Below are 18348 nucleotides of genomic sequence, written 5' to 3' on the forward strand. Positions count from 1 at the left end.
ATCCACTAATAGTCATGAAATAGTACTTTTGATAATGTATTTTGTGCAGCCCAACGAGGATCAAATGCCCCCTTGGTACCCAAACAGACCCTCTGGAGGCCCAGGAAGTGGGGACACTCAGCGACTAATGGGAGGGCCTAACGGGGAGACCCCCCAATCTGGAGGATCGAACGGGGGGACACCCGAGTCTGGAGGACCCCCTGACTACCCTGATCGGGGTTATAAAAGGGCATGTAGAGTCTGGTTATTTTCAATTCTATTTTCAAATATGTTTTTTTCTTATTGCTGTAATGTATTGCTTTTTAGGATGTTTTTACTTGTCATATGTTGTTTTTGTGATATTTTTATTGCCGTGATATACTCAGGTCTCAATTTGGAAAATAAATATATACTCTCAATATGATCTCCTGAATAAATAAAGGATACAAATATAAAAGCTGTCAGCGATCAATTGAAAATCTAAAATATGATGTCCGCTGCTGGTCAAGGGAGAGGATGAAGGTCCATGGTGGAACCAGGGAACCATGAGAGGAGACAAGGATCATCATCCCCTGCCGGTGTAATGGCAACCTCCATTCAACCTGCTATGAATACAATCACCAATCCCACTTAAGATGCTTACCTGATTGTAGAACTAGACTTTGATGTTTCTCTCTCTCTACAGGGATCTGACTTTGGGTATCCTCCCAATGGACCTGGACTGCACCCTGGCCAGCGCCTCCCTCGCGGGCCAGAGGGCCGATGGGGTAGATCTGCAGGGCGCACAGGAGGATGGAGACCCAACATGAGAAACCTTGATGCAAGGGTAAGAAAATATTTACTTTTATGTCAGACCATATTGGAAAGTACTGGCCTGGCGGTCCAGTTTGTTAGTGTTTTAGCCAACTTATCCCTCTCTGTCTTTCTTCATTAAGAGTTATGGGACACGGGCTAGGAGACTACAGAACTAATTAGCCCTTGATAATGAAGGGTCTGGTTTCTCTGTATCTCCCCAGCCTGACAGGAACCCCCTTCGCCACTCAGCTGTTCCATCTGGAGCAGGTGGACGGCCTCCATTTGATGACACCTTCTTTGTAGGAAGACCATTGCAACCTGAGATGGTTGTTAAAAGATCCTGGTTATGTCATTACCCGGCATAAAGTTTAATGTAGGCAATATGTACTAACGTCAATTTTTTTAAATGTTTAAGGGCAACAGAGAATTCATCCCCTTTTTTCAGGTACAGTTCTTTGGTCATTGGTAATTAATGTATGTCATGAAGAACATTGCTTTGAGAATACAGACATTGATAATTACATATAATGTAATACATGTAATTACATATTATGTTAATTAGTTATTCCTTGTTTATTAATTTAGAAATGTTTGAGAAATTAGAAATAATATTAGTTTTCATGTTATGATTCTTTTACAGGCTGACGATGTGACTTTTACTATCGAAAACTAAGTGTATTTACATTAAAACCAATATTGCTGAAACTCATATTGAAACAAAATGCTTTTTTTCCTTCCCAGAATGCTAGCGGTCTGCCCCTGAAAGAGGTAAATAATGAATTTACCTGAATGATCTAAGATTAAATCAGGCTATTGCATTGTTATCATGGTATCAATGTGTTAAGTCACAGTCTCATAGTCTATGTCTTCTATATCTGTTCATGTGGCAAACACGTTTTCCCTTGTAGGGTGAGAACATTTTCCTGCTGCCAAAGGTAAGGAATTCACACACAAAATTATTTATTTTAGTATTTTGATGGCTGCAGTACTCCATGATTGAATTCTGTACAAAAAATACTGTATTTTCTTTACTATCAGAGAGGAAGAGGAACACCCCCACCAATGGTATGGATTAGCCTGGTGTCACTTTCCATTTTAGCTTAATTCTATTACTCTGAAGTAATTGTAGGCAAAATAACAGGAAGTATGCCATTGTACTGTATATAACAGATGCGAAAACTGGAATCTACTAAAGTGGCTTTAATATGTTTTACTGAATGTACGTAAACGACCTCAAGAATTAGGGGTACGAACATATCAAATCAAATCAAATTGATTTATATAGCCCTTCTTACGTCAGCTGATATCTCAAAGTGCTGTAAAGAAACCCAGCCTAAAACAGCAAGCAATGCAGGTGTAGAAACACGGTGGCTAGGAAAAACTCTCTAGAAAGGCCAGAACCTAGGAAGAAACCTAGAGAGGAACCAGGCTATAGGGGGTGGCCAGTCCTCTTCAGGCTGTGCCGGGTGGAGATTATAACAGAACATGGCAAAGATGTTCAAATGTTCATAAATGACCAGCATGGTCAAATAATAATAATAATCACAGTAGTTGTTGAGGGTGCAGCAAGTCAGCACCACAGGAGTAAATTTCAGTTGTCTTTTCATATCTCTACTGCTCCTGCTGTCTCTAGATAGTTGAAAACAGCAGGTCTGGGACAGACATTTTAAATCAAATTCACTACATTTTGGTTAAGTATGAATTTCTTGAAAGAACTTGAAAAGCAGTCAATATTTTTTATGTGTCCCCTGTTTTGATATTATGGGATTGGTGTCCCGTCCACAGGATGGTTGTGCTAACGTAGGCTAATGCGATTAGCATGAGGTTGTAAGTAACAAGAACATTTCCCAGGACATAGACATATCTGATATTGGCAGAAATCTTCAATTCTTGTTAATCTAACTGCACTGTCCAATTTACAGTAGCTATTACAATGAAAGAATACCATGATATTGTTTGAGGAGAGTGCACAATTTTGAACATGAACAGTTATAAATGAACAAATTAGGCACATATGGGCAGTCTTGATACAACATTTTGACTGAAATGCAATGGTTCATTGGATCAGTTTAAAACTTTGCACATACACTGCTCCCATCTAGTGGCCAGAATTGAAATTGCACCTGGGCTGGAATAATATACATTATGGCCTTTCTCTTGCATTTCAAAGATTATGGTACAAGAAAAATACAAAAGAACAGTTGTTTTTTTCTTTGTATTATCTTTTACCAGATCTACTGTGTTTATTCTTCTACATTCCTTTCACATTTCCAAAAACTGCAAAGTGTTTCCTTTCAAATGGTACCAAGAATATGCATATGCTTGCTTCAGGATTTGGATTTGGGTATGTCATTTTAGGCCAAAATTTAAAAAAAGGGGCGGATCCTTAAGAGGTGAAAATATTTGTTATATATTTACAATGCTGAACAAACAGAGAACAAGTTGATTTTAAAATTAGACTAATAACAAAAAATTGTGTTATTTGTCTCAATTCCAGCCTACCTGAAGCTCATCTACAACCCCTCAGCTACAGTATGTAAACATTTATGTTTTAACGTGATCAAAATATCACAATGTTAACAGAAAATATTTTGTGAGCGTTTTTATAATTACATTTACAAATGTTTAAATGTTTATCTGTTATTTTCCCTGCAGACAAAAATCTCATTTTAATATGGGATAACAACACTTGTAAGTATCTTATTCAGATTTAAATTTTTCCTTTCAGCTTTAGTGTCGTCATGAATAAATATTGTCAAATTTAACAATATTGCTTATTTTTCAATCAAATGTCACTCACAATACCATCTAAAACATGCATTATTTTAATCTTTCAACCTATACCCAAAGCTCCCATCATTCATGAAGGTAAGAAATTACTAATAACATTGCTATATTCTTCCTAATATGATGTGTTGTATCTGTATTCTTACAGTATATTTCCTACTTGAACCATTTTATGACTGATATATCTGCAGGCTGAGGAGACAGAGACTTGGGAGGGGAAAGGAAAATGATATGGTGGATACAAGGTGTGGAAGGTGAGGCTATCCTGACTTGTCAAGCACTTTGGCTTCAAGCACTTCTCCCTGTTTACAGGGAGAAGAAGCCCAAGGCTTGCATCTGGATTGGATTCGTTGATTGGATTGAGATGACAAATTTACATATCTTCCTGGAGTACATGAAACTTTAAAGATGAACAATGGATTTTTAGTTCCTAATATTTTTCCTAAATACCAATCAATTTCTTAACTCATGAGACCACACAAGCCTTAGTTTTAGGCTAACAATATATGATTTTACTCATTGGTATGGGTATGCAGTGAGGTCATTTCAGGACGATACTTCTGTCTATTCAGGGGACCCCTTTTGGCTTAAGAGCACACCAGTGGCAAGTTATGTGTGACCTCTTTAGATCCTCTTTATATCTATACAGTACATGGCAGGTGTTGGTGGAGGTTACTTCTGTGATGTAATTGGACACCTTCTCAATCAATTGCTATCTAACATTCAATTAAACGTCCACCATGCAAACTAAGAGCTCTTGTTTTTGTGTGCATACAAAGTACAATTGACAACTGGGATTTTGCTTGATAATGGATTTATTTGACAATAGAAAATGTATCATATTGTAACTGAAAACAGATCTTAAATATTGATGTGCCGATCCCTGAAAATTAAACAAAAAAAGAAACACTTAAATGGAAGTACAGTATATTCCTGATATGAATACATTTCAGATTTTCAGTTGAAAATATGTCTCCTTCCCATATTAAAATCCTGGAAATGGCCCTAATGTTACCCTACCTCAATTTTCCTTGCCCCCACATACAATTCTATGGCTCAAACAGGAATGAGAAGTTGGGACGACCCTGTAAAAAATGTTTAGCATGATGACATGATAACAAGAACAACATATGTTTCATAATATGTTAAAAATCTATATAGACAATGTATACATACTATAATATATTATATTAGTATTGTTATAGTCATAGTATAAGAAGTAGAGGTCATACCTCGTCTATGCCAGGGTCAACTGTGTCTCCACGGTGATCTGGTGGAGGGTTGGCAGCCTCTGTCTGGAATCTTTTAGGCCATGTCTATCAACACAAAAATACAGTTGGATATCATACAGCACAGCCTCCATCAGCAGCCCTCACATAGAGGCCACATTAATGTTACCCGTCCGTACATGATTCAAACACAGTAGTAAGAGATGACTTACGTTTCCTGGTGCCTGAGGTTGGGCAATTTTGAAAGGGAAAATAATAATAATTAAGATACTCTGTCTGGCCTATAAAATGATTGTTAGTTTCAAATGAAACCAAAATCATGAAATGACGACATACTATCGGTTCATTGTCTCTAATTTCCTTTCTTTTGAGAATATTTCATCACACTTCAAACTGCCACAGTCAACTTTTGTATTATCCTGGAACCGTACCGCTTATGCATAGATTCATTGAAATTAATTGGAGCGTCTCACACTCTGCAAAAGTCATGCATCTAGTGTAGCAGGCCAGTATCAGGGGAAGGGAGAGCACACCGATGTAATGACCACTCCTCACCTGTAGTGGGAGCTGTGGTTTCTGAGGGGTCTTCTCCGAGTTCTGCTGGTTCTGCCTGTTCACCTGGTTGTTCTGGTTAGGCTGGGGGTAGTTGGGGTAACCATAAGACGTGTAGTAGGGGTATCCCTAGGGAAGATACACTTGTGAAAGTTAAGAGTCAAAAAGTGTGATGATGATATGTTTTGCATCATGTTATTCAAAACGCATCATGATCACACATTTAGCTTTTTAAGTGCTTTATCTTGAAAACTTGACATACACACTTTGTGGGGACCATATCAACAGTGGACTAATTAACACAATTCGACACAAAATGGGTGGTAAAGCTATCCTTTAATATGAATAAAGAGTATATATCATTTCTTACAGTGAATACCAGATGCACATTGAGGATCAAATCACATCGAAAGAGTAAAACTCCACTGTACCTGCATTCTTGGTTGCTGGGGAAATGAAAAGGATGGGTAGTACTGAGGAAACTGGGGAACCCCCTTCAGGAAAATATCAAAGAAATACAACTTCAATCAATACTGGAAATTACCTGACACATGGTATTTCATTGAATTACATAGAATTTGTATAAAAAACATAGACAAACTGACTTCAGGAAATAAACATTAGTAAAAGCTGGGAAGCCTTTTGTCATTGGTATCCATCGAATACATTGATATTTCAATGCATTTGTGTATAAACATACATAGACTAACTGACTGATCTACCTGTGCAGGGTTTTGAGGTTGCTGGGGGTTAATTTGGGTATTGTGGTTGTTGGGGTCCTGGGGGGCCCCAGGATGCTCCTGTTGGGCATTGGTGTACAGCACGGGGGGCAGCTGGTTCCCCTGTGTAGGGAACATCTTCTGGGGGCCGAAAGGGCCTCCCACCTGGGGGTTAAAGTTCACCATCTGGGGGAGTCCCAGTTCAGGTTGCTGCTGGATCACGTACTGGGGCATGAACGGAGACGCCTGAGCAAACAAGGTTGGGTAAAAAAATCTGTCTCTGACCTAAGATCATTTCAAAGCTTTGCTGACCGAAGTTGTTCAAGTGGTGATGAGCAATTGAATTAACAATTCAGCTGATGTGCCAAAGCTGAAAATTAGTGTAGTTCAAGGTGTAGTGGGAATGGAAGCTGCTCCTGAAATACATTACTGGAGACCATTTTGAACTATTATGCTGTCTACAAATGTGGCTAATGATATCAATCTTTTTGTTCTACAGTATGTCTTTAGCATTATCATGGCTAATTATTTCTATCTCGATTGAGTTCTATTGGATTGGTTCAGTACCTGCATTTGTGTTTGCCCAAAGCCTACACCTGTCAGGGTCAGTCCATTGAATCGCAAGATCTGTAAAGGATGGGTGAGCAGTCAGAAAATGTTTCTAACAAACATTACTCTACATTGCATTGTATTTTACTAAACATAAATTTAAAAGGAAAAATCATGAACTACAAATGCAATGTCAAGAGTTGCAGACAAAAACATATGGGGCAATTCAATGTACCTCATTGCTGTTACTTGCTAGGATTCCAATTTGCTGTTGATATAACTTTAAAAAAGAAACAAAAACAGATTGTTATGATTCATTTTGAAGTGTAGTGCTATAAATGACGGAATATTCAAGTAGCGTGTGAAACTCACAGGAAGTGAAAGGCTAGCACCAAAAAGGCAGACCAAAACAGTTACAGTCTGCAGCTTCATGATATCCTACAATGAAGACAGAACAGATGTTGATATCTGACATTTCAATACATGTTACCATCTTGAGCATATTGTATGTGATACATACTTATTTTTAACTGTTTTTGTTGACACAAAAGCAAGTGATAGTCCATGACAGTGTTACCTTATCAGAGAACGCCAGCTTCAGTCCGTCTTCCTTTTTTCCTGTGTGTTCTTTATATCTCTGTGCAGCCTACTGTGTCTCTCCTACTTTTAAACTATCTCTATCTTCCCATTTGAGCTGTCATGTCCCAGACACACACAGACTATGGTCAATATGACGCATAGGCTCTTTGAGATGACATCACTCTCAGACTCAGACAGTTACGGTGCAGCTGTATCATTATGGACTGACCATAAGTCAAAATGAATCTCATGGCTGGACATTATCTATCAGGGGTGTCATACTCCATTTCTCATGTTGTTGTCTAATATGTTGACTCTACAGTATGTGACACATACTAGGTGGATAACAGTCAACTCTTCTCCCATTATTTCAATGGGTATTCTGCCCCTACAGCATGTTCACAATATATACATCATCTCCTATTATACTTCACTTTCCCTATATTAGCCAAAAGACCCTTGAACTCAATGCCTATTATGACCATGAATCTGCATTTTTTTTGTAAACCTTTCATAGAGACCTGTGATGATAATGTATCATTGAAAGAGAGTTTGCTGCAGGTGGTTAAGAGTTTTCAGACAGATGATTTGTCTATGGACTGGTGTGGGGTTGATATGTGTAAATGGAAGTATTTTGATTGACATTTTCAGTGTTGATTGTGTCCTGTAAATAAGGTATTATGGGCAGGTAGCTGTAAGGCTGCTGAACTGGCAACAGGAGGGCTGCTGGTTTTAGATCCTAACCGCCATCATTTGGTTAGGATAAAACCAATCTCTAAAAGAGATTGAGGAAGTGTGAGACGTGCCATCTACAGTAGAACACTTGCCCTTGTTCTTCATCAGGCCTAGTTCCCCTCAGTTTTAGTTCTATGTCCCTATATAAAAATAGCCAAAAAAGTTCAAATGATTAAGTGACAGGTTGGTGCAAAATCTGTATCTCCACTGTTCTGTGTCAGCAGAGCGGACAGAGAGCATGGGATGTGTGTATGTGTGTGTGTGTGGGGGGGGGGGGAGTGATGAGCAGCAGCTGTAGCATCAAACCAACGAGGCCACCGTCAAGCCCAGCAGCGATGATGCAGCCAATCTCCAGCTAGCTTCGCAGGCAGAGCCTACCCACCCTTCCACAAGCACTGCCAGGATATTGGCTCCACAGCCCCCTCCACCTCTGACTGTTCCTGACAATCTTGGAACAGAGGAGCCAGCCCCGGTTAATCTAGAATACAACCCTATCCGCAGGTTCTGTCCAAAAACTCTCATTAAATAGCATTTGGTTCATAGGAAGAGTTTCTGGAATACTGGGTTACTGCAGAATTCAATGTAAATCCAATGCAAGAACCCAAATGATGCCCATGGGTATAGTTACAGATCGGTATTGTCATGTTTTTATTCATCTGATAGTTTGGTTACTGTTAATGTAACTAGTCTAAATATAGATTGTTTCATGTCTTTATCCATCTGATAGTTTGGTTACTGTTAATGTAACTAGTCTAAATATAGATTGTTTCATGTCTTTATCCATCTGATAGTTTGGTTACTGTTAATGTAACTAGTCTAAATATAGATTGTTTCATGTCTTTATCCATCTGATAGTTTGGTTACTGTTAATGTAACTAGTCTAAATATAGATTGTGTCATGTCTTTATCCATCTGATAGTTTGGTTACTGTTAATGTAACTAGTCTAAATATAGATTGTTTCATGTCTTTATCCATCTGATAGTTTGGTTACTGTTAATGTAACTAGTCTAAATATAGATTGTGTCATGTCTTTATCCATCTGATATTTTCTCTACCAGGCCTACTTGGTACAGTTGTTTTGTTCTGCTCTCATTCATTTGTTCGTATTTGCAGTTTAGCAGTATTCTAAGCCAAACTGTTATTAAGTATTTTTGTTTGCATGCATGAATAACTAGGCTACTACTTTCAGCATTTGGCTTGCATTATCTTGGTAAGACAGCTGTGTGTATGGCTGAATTCACACACACAGGTTGTTTGTAATAGGTGAATGACCCTATCTATCGTGTAGCCTATATTCATTTCCAAAGTGTAATTGCTTTAGTGTGTAGGGAGCTGTCCATTGTGCTGATACAGTGCCGTTAGGATAGGCTACAGATTTTGCACCTTCCTGTCACTTCAAAAGAACTCAATCAATGGTCTCGGAGTCTTAGCATTTGAACTTTATTTTTATTGTGGTATAGCGTGATATAAGCAGAATTCAATATAATTCCATTGCAAGAACCCCCCAAAATTGTGCCTCCTCCCCGATTTCAACTGCCCCCTTAGTCACTTTTTCATGGCACTGCGTCTGTTCTTCATAGAGCCCTGGAGTCACTTGTAGCCTGTCTATGTACTTCTTCACCAAAAGTTTCTGCACTTTCTCCGGTCCTCACAAATTATTAAACATCTGGTTTCCTGGACAGAAATTCAACCTAGTCCTGGACTAAAAGGCATGCTCAGTGGAGATTCTCCATTGAAAGTGCTTCTTACGGAGTAAACTTAATCTGAGTCCGGTAAACTGGGCTCATAATATTTTAGATACTCAAATTAATTTCATTCTGCCACTAGATGACAATATAGGCCAAAATTAGATTCCAGAAATCCTGCCAACATGCCATACATTTGCATGATACACATGGAAGGGACGAAAATCAACCCCTTTCATGGGGTGGAAAACCATTTCAAACCAAACAAGCAAACAACTTTTATGAAGGCTAATAGTCATGTTTATTGATATTTTAACAAAGATACATGGTCAGAGGCAGGTAGCCTAGTGGTTAGAGTGTTGGGCCAGTAACCGAAAGGTTTCTAGATCGAAACCCTGAGCTGATAAGGTTAAAAAATCTAGCGTTCTGCCCCTGAACAAGGCAATTAACCCACTGTTCCTAAGTCGTCATTGTAAATAAGAACTTGTTCTTAACTAACTGGCATAAGATCTGCATGTATACAATGTTAGAAGACATTATACGTTGTCATTTAGCAGATGCTCTTATCCAGAGCGATTAACAGGAGAAACTAGGGTTAAGTGTCTTGCTCAAGGGCACATCGACCGATTTTTCACCTAGTTAGCTCAGGAATTCGAACCAGGAACCGTTCGGTTCTTAACCGCTATGTTATCTGATATGATTAACTTAAAGCGCTGTGGACAATTTGGTGAAATTCCCGTGTCCATGTTCTAGAGCAGACACCTGTAAATAAATGACCAAAGATAGTTCTTGTTTATCATTTTTTTCAATAATGAGATATTGCACAATACCACAAATGTAAGCAGACTGTTTGTATTTTGATGTATACCTTGTTCCAATCCAATTTGTCCACTCTAAACTTGAATATTGTCTAAACAAGTAGTTGAGGATGGAGTTGTGGTTGTCTCAGTTGAAATCTGAATGAGAAAAGATAGCCAACAAGTATAAATACAAATCATTAGAACCCTTCTGATTACAGGAGCTATCTTGTCGTTTATAAGTTCATAACACATTCATAACCCATACATAACACATTCATGAGCAGTAGTTAAGCATTTCATAACTAATGTATGTATCAGATTAAATGTACATCATTCTGTACCTGAATGTCCAAATCAGGTTTCATGGTGTGAGCCCTCCTTATCAGAAAGCGCTAAAGGTGAAAATCGTATATGAACATACGCATATTAGCTAGATTCCTTTCCTTACACAGAGTTAATTACATATTGAGATACACTATTGACCATGAGGCACGTGTACTGTACAGTCAGTGACCATTACTGTACCTTGAATCTTCTCACTGGTTCTGCTTGTGGAGGACCCTGCTGTGGCTGCTGCATCAAGGGAATCCCACCTGCACCTTGGACTCCCTAACCAGAAGGAAGAGTTATTATTATACATTTATTATAAATTGTAAATGATGGAATGCTCAAAATGTTCAAAAAATATATATTCATGTATTTTCCTGGTATGTCGCCCTCCGGTGATCATGTCGCATTCACGTCAAGTCGGAAACTCAGGACCTCAGAGTTAAAATTAACATAAGTTATTTGCGTAAAGAGCTTCCTATTGGATAATTCTTATACCTCCCAAGTAGGAAACTCACATTCCAACTCTTCCGCCTAGGTTAGCAAATTTGAAATGTCAGCGTTTCCCAGTTTCCGACATCAAATGAACACAGCATAAGTTTGAATACATAGCGTCGACTATACCATGACTTGCTGTTGTGTAGGATTCATTCCTGTCATTTGAGGGACGCCCATGTAGTAAGGCAGCTGTTTAAGGGAGAATTGGCATATTAATTACTGCAAAGCCTTTCCCATTGTTTCTTCTCATATAATACTATAATAACACCAAAAAACAAAAGCATAATGTGCAATATAAACATGCAGGTCAAAAATGTGTACAATGTATTTCCCATTTTTAGAACTCATAAAATGTTAAAATATCAGAAAATAATATATGTAGCAGAATAAGAGTATGAAAGTGTATTTATTTTGGGTCATACCCCATTAGCTGGTGTGCCAGGATACTGGTACTGCCCAGGGAAGTTAGGGAACGGTTGAGGCTGCTGCATCCCGACATTTGGGAATCCATAGGGACCAGCGGGGACAGCTTGGGGCTGCATGACATACGTGGGGACACCTGGAACCATCTGTATGAGTGAGGGGAGAAAGTCGTGCCAAATTATTGAGCACTTAGATAAAAATATTGTTTTCCCTCATCTCTCCCTAATACACAATTGACTGTCTGTTGCATAAACTGTTATGTGAAATTATTTATAAAAAGGTGTATAAGTAGTTTAAAAACAGTTACTGATTTGTTTATCCACCTGTAGTGAACAGTTACTGTATAATACATTTCTCGAAATAGAATGAAAATGCAAACAGAGATATTGATGACTGACCTGGGCAAACATAGGCTGCCCAATCAAACCAGTGCCACCAGTGAGGCCAGGGTTCAGGCCCCCCACCACCAGTCCAGGGTTAACCCCAGACACAACTCCACCATTTAGACCTCCCAGCAGCCTCAGCTTCTGAGAAACGGCAAAGATAGATATGATGTGACCTTTAATTCTATCAACAGCTTCTTCTGAAGTGTGCTCTCATTCAATACTTCCCATCAACCTAATAGCATTGGATTGGTGAAGGATAAATATGTTTTTAGTGTCCAGCATCCTACCTTGCCAGCATTGACCTAAAAAGAGATCATTGAGAAAAAAAATATTGGCTGAGTCATTTTGAACGCTAACATTAGATGTTGTACATTGTTGTGTGATGATCATGTGATATACTCACATTGAAGTTGGTGGCCATGAAGGCTACAAAAAGAAGAAGCTTCATTTTGCAATCTGGAATCTTGACAGACAGACCGCAAATGTGATTACTGTTGCTAAGCTACTGGGGCTACTGTACTATATACATTATATAGATTATTTGCTGCTAACAAAATTATCGAATCATATATAATGTTTGAATATGAAGGCAAAAATACAGACCTTAAGGTGTTGAAAATGGTTTTGTTTCAGGTGCTGTCCTCCAAGCAGTATTCTCAGTTGCCCTCTGACATTTGAACATAGCCTTTTATTGACGTTTGATCTTCTAAAGTAACCAATTAGAACAGAGCCCAGAAATGAGAAATCTTCATGTTGGTCACCTAATGCACATAATAACAGAAGGGACCAAATTAAAATAAAGCCAAAGACATTGTGTGGTTTTAATCTTCAATGACACCAATACCTGGTCCCCAAAATTAGATCATTGTCCATTGTTCCAAATATTACTAAGTGACCACTAGTGACCGCAGTAGGACCGTGAAAGATCACAAACAGATTAAACAACCAGGTTGTAATCCTGGAGCCCCGTGACCTAAGTAAAGCATGAAATCCATATGGGTAAAGAATCTAAGAATGCAAATCAACATAATATGTTTGTAGATTGATTCTGTAAACATTTAACTATATGTACTATGACAATTGTTGTGGTTTTAACAAATAATGTACTCATGTACTTATGTACACCCTTAAGCAGGGTAAATGCATACTGTACTTATTGCTTCCTAAAGAGATTGTGAACGGACTTGTGACATTGTTAAACCTTAAACTGCTTATTTTCTTTCACATGCTGTAACAGCCATACACTTATGCACATGTTCACAGGACCCATGCTTAGTTACGACACTTCTCCATAGTGGTTGGATAGGAAGGGTGTCATGCAGCTCATAGGTTGTCTGAGATTGGTGTATCCGACTACAGTATTATAGGTAAATACCACCTAGGTGAGTCTGCGGCTGTATTGTGGTAATAGAATTTCATGTTATTTGTGAAGTATGAGACCAAATGCCCCCACTTTGTTTTTTAATTATATGTTACGACTAATGACTCATCCTTTTTGGTTATACACACACATTGAAAAACAGTTAGACTATTCTCCAAAATATTATAGAATATAATATGTTTTTTGTTTAAAAAATTTCCCATAGTATGGTTCAATCCACAATGGCTTGTGTTTGTCATGAACATCTTACTGAAAATGTGAAACATTTTAGTGACATATTTGTGGGTTCTTGAATGACTGGGCAGGGAAAGTTCATAATGCAGTATGTGAACTTCACTGTCGTACGAAAGCATGTGCAGCTTGTTCATTGCATAGGAGTAATATTCTATGGAATCAGTGATCATTTTTAAACATTTTGCACAAGGAGAGTTTTTAAAGATATACACTATTTAAGTGCCACGGAACTGTTCGAATTAGAGCACTCAAAACATAATGTGAGAAAATGCTTAGGAAGCAAGAGGGTAAAATTGACTGGTCACTTGTGCTGGATAGTATACGGACAGACAGTGCCTGTGAAGCCTTTGAATATAGATTCCTTGATGTGGTGAATGTGATGGCTCCCATTGGACAGGTCAGAGTAAAGCACAGATCTAGCCCTTGGTTTAATCATGAGATTCTAGAATCTATTCAAGCAAGGCCTTTAAGAAATCTAAAAACTCTCAAGAGCAGTCTGATTTTCTCCTATATAAAGGTCACATAAATGAGGCACAAAGCAGGATGAATGAAGCAAAAGGGTTACTTTGCTCATAAAATCATTGAGAACAAAAATGACCCTAAAAAGCTTTGGAAATCATTTAAGGAACTAGGCTGTAGTAGTACTACCAAAAACAAACTAAAAAGTATTGGACTGAACATCAGGGGGGAGGTGATATATGAAAAAGCAGAGGTTGCCAATTAATTCAACTATTTTTTTTCCTTCTGTTGCCAGCATGGTGGTTAGCAAGCTGCCCACCAGTTCTGGTTTGTATGGAAACGACCAAGTCAAGAAATATTATGTCGAGTTAGGGGTTCTTTATTTATTTCACCTTTATTTAACCAGGTAGGCAAGTTGAGAACAAGTTCTCATTTACAATTGCGACCTGGCCAAGATAAAGCAAAGCAGTTCGACACATACAACGACACAGAGTTACACATGGAGTAAAACAAACATACAGTCAATAATACAGTAGAAAAATAAGTCTATATACAATGTGAGCAAATGAGGGGAGATAAGCGAGGTAAAGGCAAAAAAAAGGCCATGGTTGCGAAGTAAATAAAATATAGCAATTAAAACACTGGAATGGTAGATTTGCAGTGGAAGAATGTGCAAAGTAGAGAGAAATAATGGGGTGCAAAGGAGCTAAATAAATAAATAAATAAATAAATAGAGTAGGGGGATAGGTAGTTGTTTGGGCTAAATTATAGATGGGCTATGTACAGGTGCAGTAATCAATGAGCTGCTCTGACAGCTGGGGCTTAAAGCTAGTGAGGGAGATAAGTGTTTCCAGTTTCAGAGATTTTTGTAGTTCGTTCCAGTCATTGGCAGCAGAGAACTGGAAGGAGAGGTGGCCAAAGGAAGAATTGGTTTTGGGGGTGACCAGAGAGATATACCTGCTGGAGCGCGTGCTACAGGTGGGTGCTGCTATGGTGACCAGCGAGCTGCGATAAGGGGGGACTTTATCTAGCAGGGTCTTGTAGATGACCTGGAGCCAGTGGGTTTGACGACGAGTATGAAGCGAGGGCCAGCCAACGAGAGCGTACAGGTCGCAGTGGTGGGTAGTATATGGGGCTTTGGTGACAAAACAGATGGCACTGTGATAGACTGCATTCAATTTAGTGAGTAGGGTATTGGAGGCTATTTTGTAAAATGACATCGCCGAAGTCGAGGATCGGTAGGATGGTCAGCTTTACATGGGTCAATCATTTGAGAAACCAAGGCTATCGAGTCTGCCGATGAGGATGTGGTGATTGACAGAGTCGAAAGCCTTGGCCAGGTCAATGAATACAGCTGCACAATATTGTTTCTTATCGATGGTGGTTAAGATATCGTTTAGGACCTTGAGCGTGGCTGAGGTGCACCCATGACCAGCTCTGAAACCAGACTGCATAGCGGAGAAGGTATGGTGGGATTCGAAATGGTCGGTAATCTGTTTGTTGACTTAGCTTCGAAGACCTTAGAAAGGCAGGGTAGGATAGATATAGGTCTGTAGCAGTTTGGGTCAAGAGTGTCCCCCCCCTTTGAAGAGGGGGATGACCGCAGCTGCTTTCCAATCTTTGGGAATCTCAGACGACACGAAAGAGAGGTTGAACAGGCTAGTAATAGGGGTTGCAACAATTTCTGCAGATAATTTTAGAAGGAAAGGGTCCAGATTGTCTAGCCCGGCTGATTTGTAGGGGTCCAGATTTCAGAACATCAGCTGACTGGATTTGGGAGAAGGAGAAATGGGGAAGGCTTTGGCGAGTTGATGTGGGGGGTGCAGTGCTGTTGACCGGGGTAGGGGTAGCCAGGTGGAAAGCATGGCCAGCCGTAGAAAAATGCTTATTGAAATTCTCAGCCAAACTCTTTTTCTTTTGCAAAGGTAGCAACAGCCAAGGTAGCCAGTATGCTAGCAGAGCTTGAATGCTCCAAAGCCACAGGCCTGGATAATATTCCTGCAAGGATTCTTAGAGATTCTGCTGAGCAAATTGCCCTTGTATTAGGCATATCACTAATCTCTCTCTTGAACAATACCTCTGTATAAGAAGAGGATAATGTCACGCCCTGACCATAGAGAGCCCTTGGTTCTCTATTGTGTTGTAGGTCAGGGCGTGACAAGGGGGTGTTCTATACTTTTCATTTCTATGTTGGTGCTCTTGGTATGGTTCCCAATAAGAGGCAGCTGATGTTTGTTGTCTCATACTTAAGTTCTCCATTGTTCACACCTGGGTTGTGGGATATTGTTTGTGTTAGTGTGTTTAGCACTACGGCTTTCACGGTCGTTTTATGTTTGTTTATGGTTAACCTTTGATTTTCAGTAAGGGTTTAGAAAAACATACTCATGTCTGCTTTACTTACTATCTCTGCACTTAAGTAAAACTGAGGCAATTATTTTTTGGTCCAGACCTAAATTGTGAATGTCCTCTGGAGACAGAGTGGATATAGCGGGTGAGGTGCTGACTACCAGAACCTGTGTTAGCTATCTGGGATGCATCCTTGATGGAAGCTTTGGGGCATGGTCACTAAAGTGTTAGGGAAGGTTAATGCCAGGACCATATTTTTTGCTAGAAAGTCCAAGCTGCTTGATAATGACTCCATTTTGACTACACTAGTACTTCCTGGTTTGAGGGCTTATCTAAGCTTTTGAAGGGGAAGCTCCATATAGCCCAGAATAAGCTGATCAGGGTACGAAGTAACTGCAATGATGAGATAGATGTTGATCTTCTTTGTTTTTATGTTTTATTATCTCTCTGCCATACTGTGATCAACCGTGTTCGATCTTGCCTAGCTCAGAGAAATTAAGGCTGGCTATAACCAGAATAGAAAGAGTGGGAGGCCCCGGTTCACAACTGAGCAAGAGGAGAAGTACATTAAAGTGTCTAGTTTGAAAAACAAACGCTTCACAAGTCCTCAAATGGCAGCTTCATTAAATAGTACCCGTAAAACACCAGTCTCAACTTCAACAGTGAAGAGGTGACTCCGGGATGCTGGTGTTCTTTTGCCAATCCTAATCTTTTCTTTTTATTGGCCAGTCTGAGATATGGCTTTTTCTTTGCAACTCTGCCTATATGGCCAACATCCCGGAGTCGCCTCTTCACTGTTGACGTTGAGACTGGTGTTTTGCGGGTACTATTTAATGAAGCTGCCAGTTGAGGACTTGTGAGGCGTCTGTTTTTCAAACTAGACACTGTAATGTACTTGTCCTCTTGCTCAGTTGTGAACTGGGGCCTCCCACTCTTTCTATTCTGGTTAGAGCCAGTTTGTGCTGTTCTGTGAAGGGAGTAGGACACAGCATTGTACGAGATCTTCAGTTTCTTGGCAATTTCTCACATGGAATAGACTTCATTTCTCAGAACAAGAATAGACTTACGAGTTTCAGAAGAAAGGTCTTTGTTTCTGGCCATTTTGAGCCTGTAATCGAACCCACAAATGCTGATGCTCCAGATACTCAACTAATCTTTTATTTTATTTCACCTTTATTTAACCAGGTAGGCTAGTTGAGAACAAGTTCTCATTTGCAACGACCTGGCCAAGATAAAGCATAGCAGTGTGAACAGACAACACAGAGTTACACATGGAGTAAACAATTAACAAGTCAATAACACAGAAAAAAAAGAGAGTCTATATACATTGTGTGCAAAAGGCATGAGGAGGTAGGCGAATAGTTACAATTTTGCAGATTAACACTGGAGTGATAAATGATCAGATGGTCATGTATAGGTAGAGATATTGGTGTGCAAAAGAGCAGAAAAGTAAATAAATAAAAACAGTATGGGGATGAGGTAGGTAAAATTGGGTGGGCTATTTACCGATACACTATGAATAGCTGCAGCGATCGGTTAGCTGCTCAGATAGCAGATGTTTGAAGTTGGTGAGGGAGATAAAAGTCTCCAACTTCAGCGATTTTTGAAATTCGTTCCAGTCACAGGCAGCGGAGAACTGGAACGAAAGGCGGCCAAATGAGGTGTTGGCTTTAGGGATGATCAGTGAGATACACCTGCTGGAGTGCGTGCTACGGGTGGGTGTTGCCATCGTGACCAGTGATCTGAGATAAGGCGGAGCTTTACCTAGCATGGACTTGTAGATGACCTGGAGCCAGTGGGTCTGGCGACGAATATGTAGCGAGGGCCAGCCGACTAGAGCATACAGGTCGCAGTGGTGGGTGGTATAAGGTGCTTTAGTAACAA

At 39.5% G+C, this 18348-nt stretch overlaps 1 protein-coding gene and 2 long non-coding RNA genes across 3 annotated transcripts; all 3 read right to left on the bottom strand.

Annotated features, from left to right (window-relative positions):
* Positions 1 to 4362: 4362 nt before the first annotated feature.
* On the bottom strand, positions 4363 to 7279 carry LOC139374165 (odontogenic ameloblast-associated protein-like). The gene is made up of 10 exons (XM_071115176.1): positions 7188 to 7279; positions 6983 to 7048; positions 6846 to 6890; positions 6629 to 6688; positions 6065 to 6307; positions 5774 to 5836; positions 5346 to 5471; positions 4794 to 4877; positions 4582 to 4646; positions 4363 to 4444 (listed from the first exon to the last, which is right to left on the bottom strand). Exons 2-9 carry the CDS (start codon positions 7040 to 7042, stop codon positions 4611 to 4613), a joined length of 717 nt encoding a protein of 238 aa, XP_070971277.1. The 5' UTR covers positions 7043 to 7048; positions 7188 to 7279; the 3' UTR covers positions 4363 to 4444; positions 4582 to 4610.
* A 3004-nt stretch (positions 7280 to 10283) lies between these two features.
* LOC139374247 (uncharacterized) lies at positions 10284 to 10804 on the bottom strand. Its single transcript, XR_011627651.1, has 3 exons — positions 10752 to 10804; positions 10479 to 10566; positions 10284 to 10372 (listed from the first exon to the last, which is right to left on the bottom strand). It is a non-coding gene; the product is annotated as an uncharacterized lncRNA (long non-coding RNA).
* Positions 10805 to 11369: 565 nt separating this feature from the next.
* Positions 11370 to 12155, bottom strand: LOC139375549 (uncharacterized). The gene is made up of 3 exons (XR_011627805.1): positions 12057 to 12155; positions 11658 to 11804; positions 11370 to 11424 (listed from the first exon to the last, which is right to left on the bottom strand). It is a non-coding gene; the product is annotated as an uncharacterized lncRNA (long non-coding RNA).
* Between the last annotated feature and the right edge of the window lie 6193 nt (positions 12156 to 18348).

The sequence above is a fragment of the Oncorhynchus clarkii genome, chromosome 19 (genome assembly GCF_045791955.1).
Source record: "Oncorhynchus clarkii lewisi isolate Uvic-CL-2024 chromosome 19, UVic_Ocla_1.0, whole genome shotgun sequence".
NCBI classification, from domain to species: Eukaryota; Metazoa; Chordata; class Actinopteri; order Salmoniformes; family Salmonidae; genus Oncorhynchus; species Oncorhynchus clarkii.

Excerpts from the sequence above, each read along its gene's own strand:
- LOC139374165 (XM_071115176.1), bottom strand. The coding sequence starts at position 7,042 with ATGAAGCTGCAGACTGTAACTGTTTTGGTCTGCCTTTTTGGTGCTAGC. Across the intron at positions 5,472-5,773 it reads CCCAGCAACCAAGAATGCAG|GGATACCCCTACTACACGTC; the intron begins GTACAGTGGAGT and ends TATCTTCCCTAG. Across the intron at positions 4,878-5,345 it reads AACCACAGCTCCCACTACAG|ACATGGCCTAAAAGATTCCA; the intron begins GTGAGGAGTGGT and ends TTGTGTTGATAG.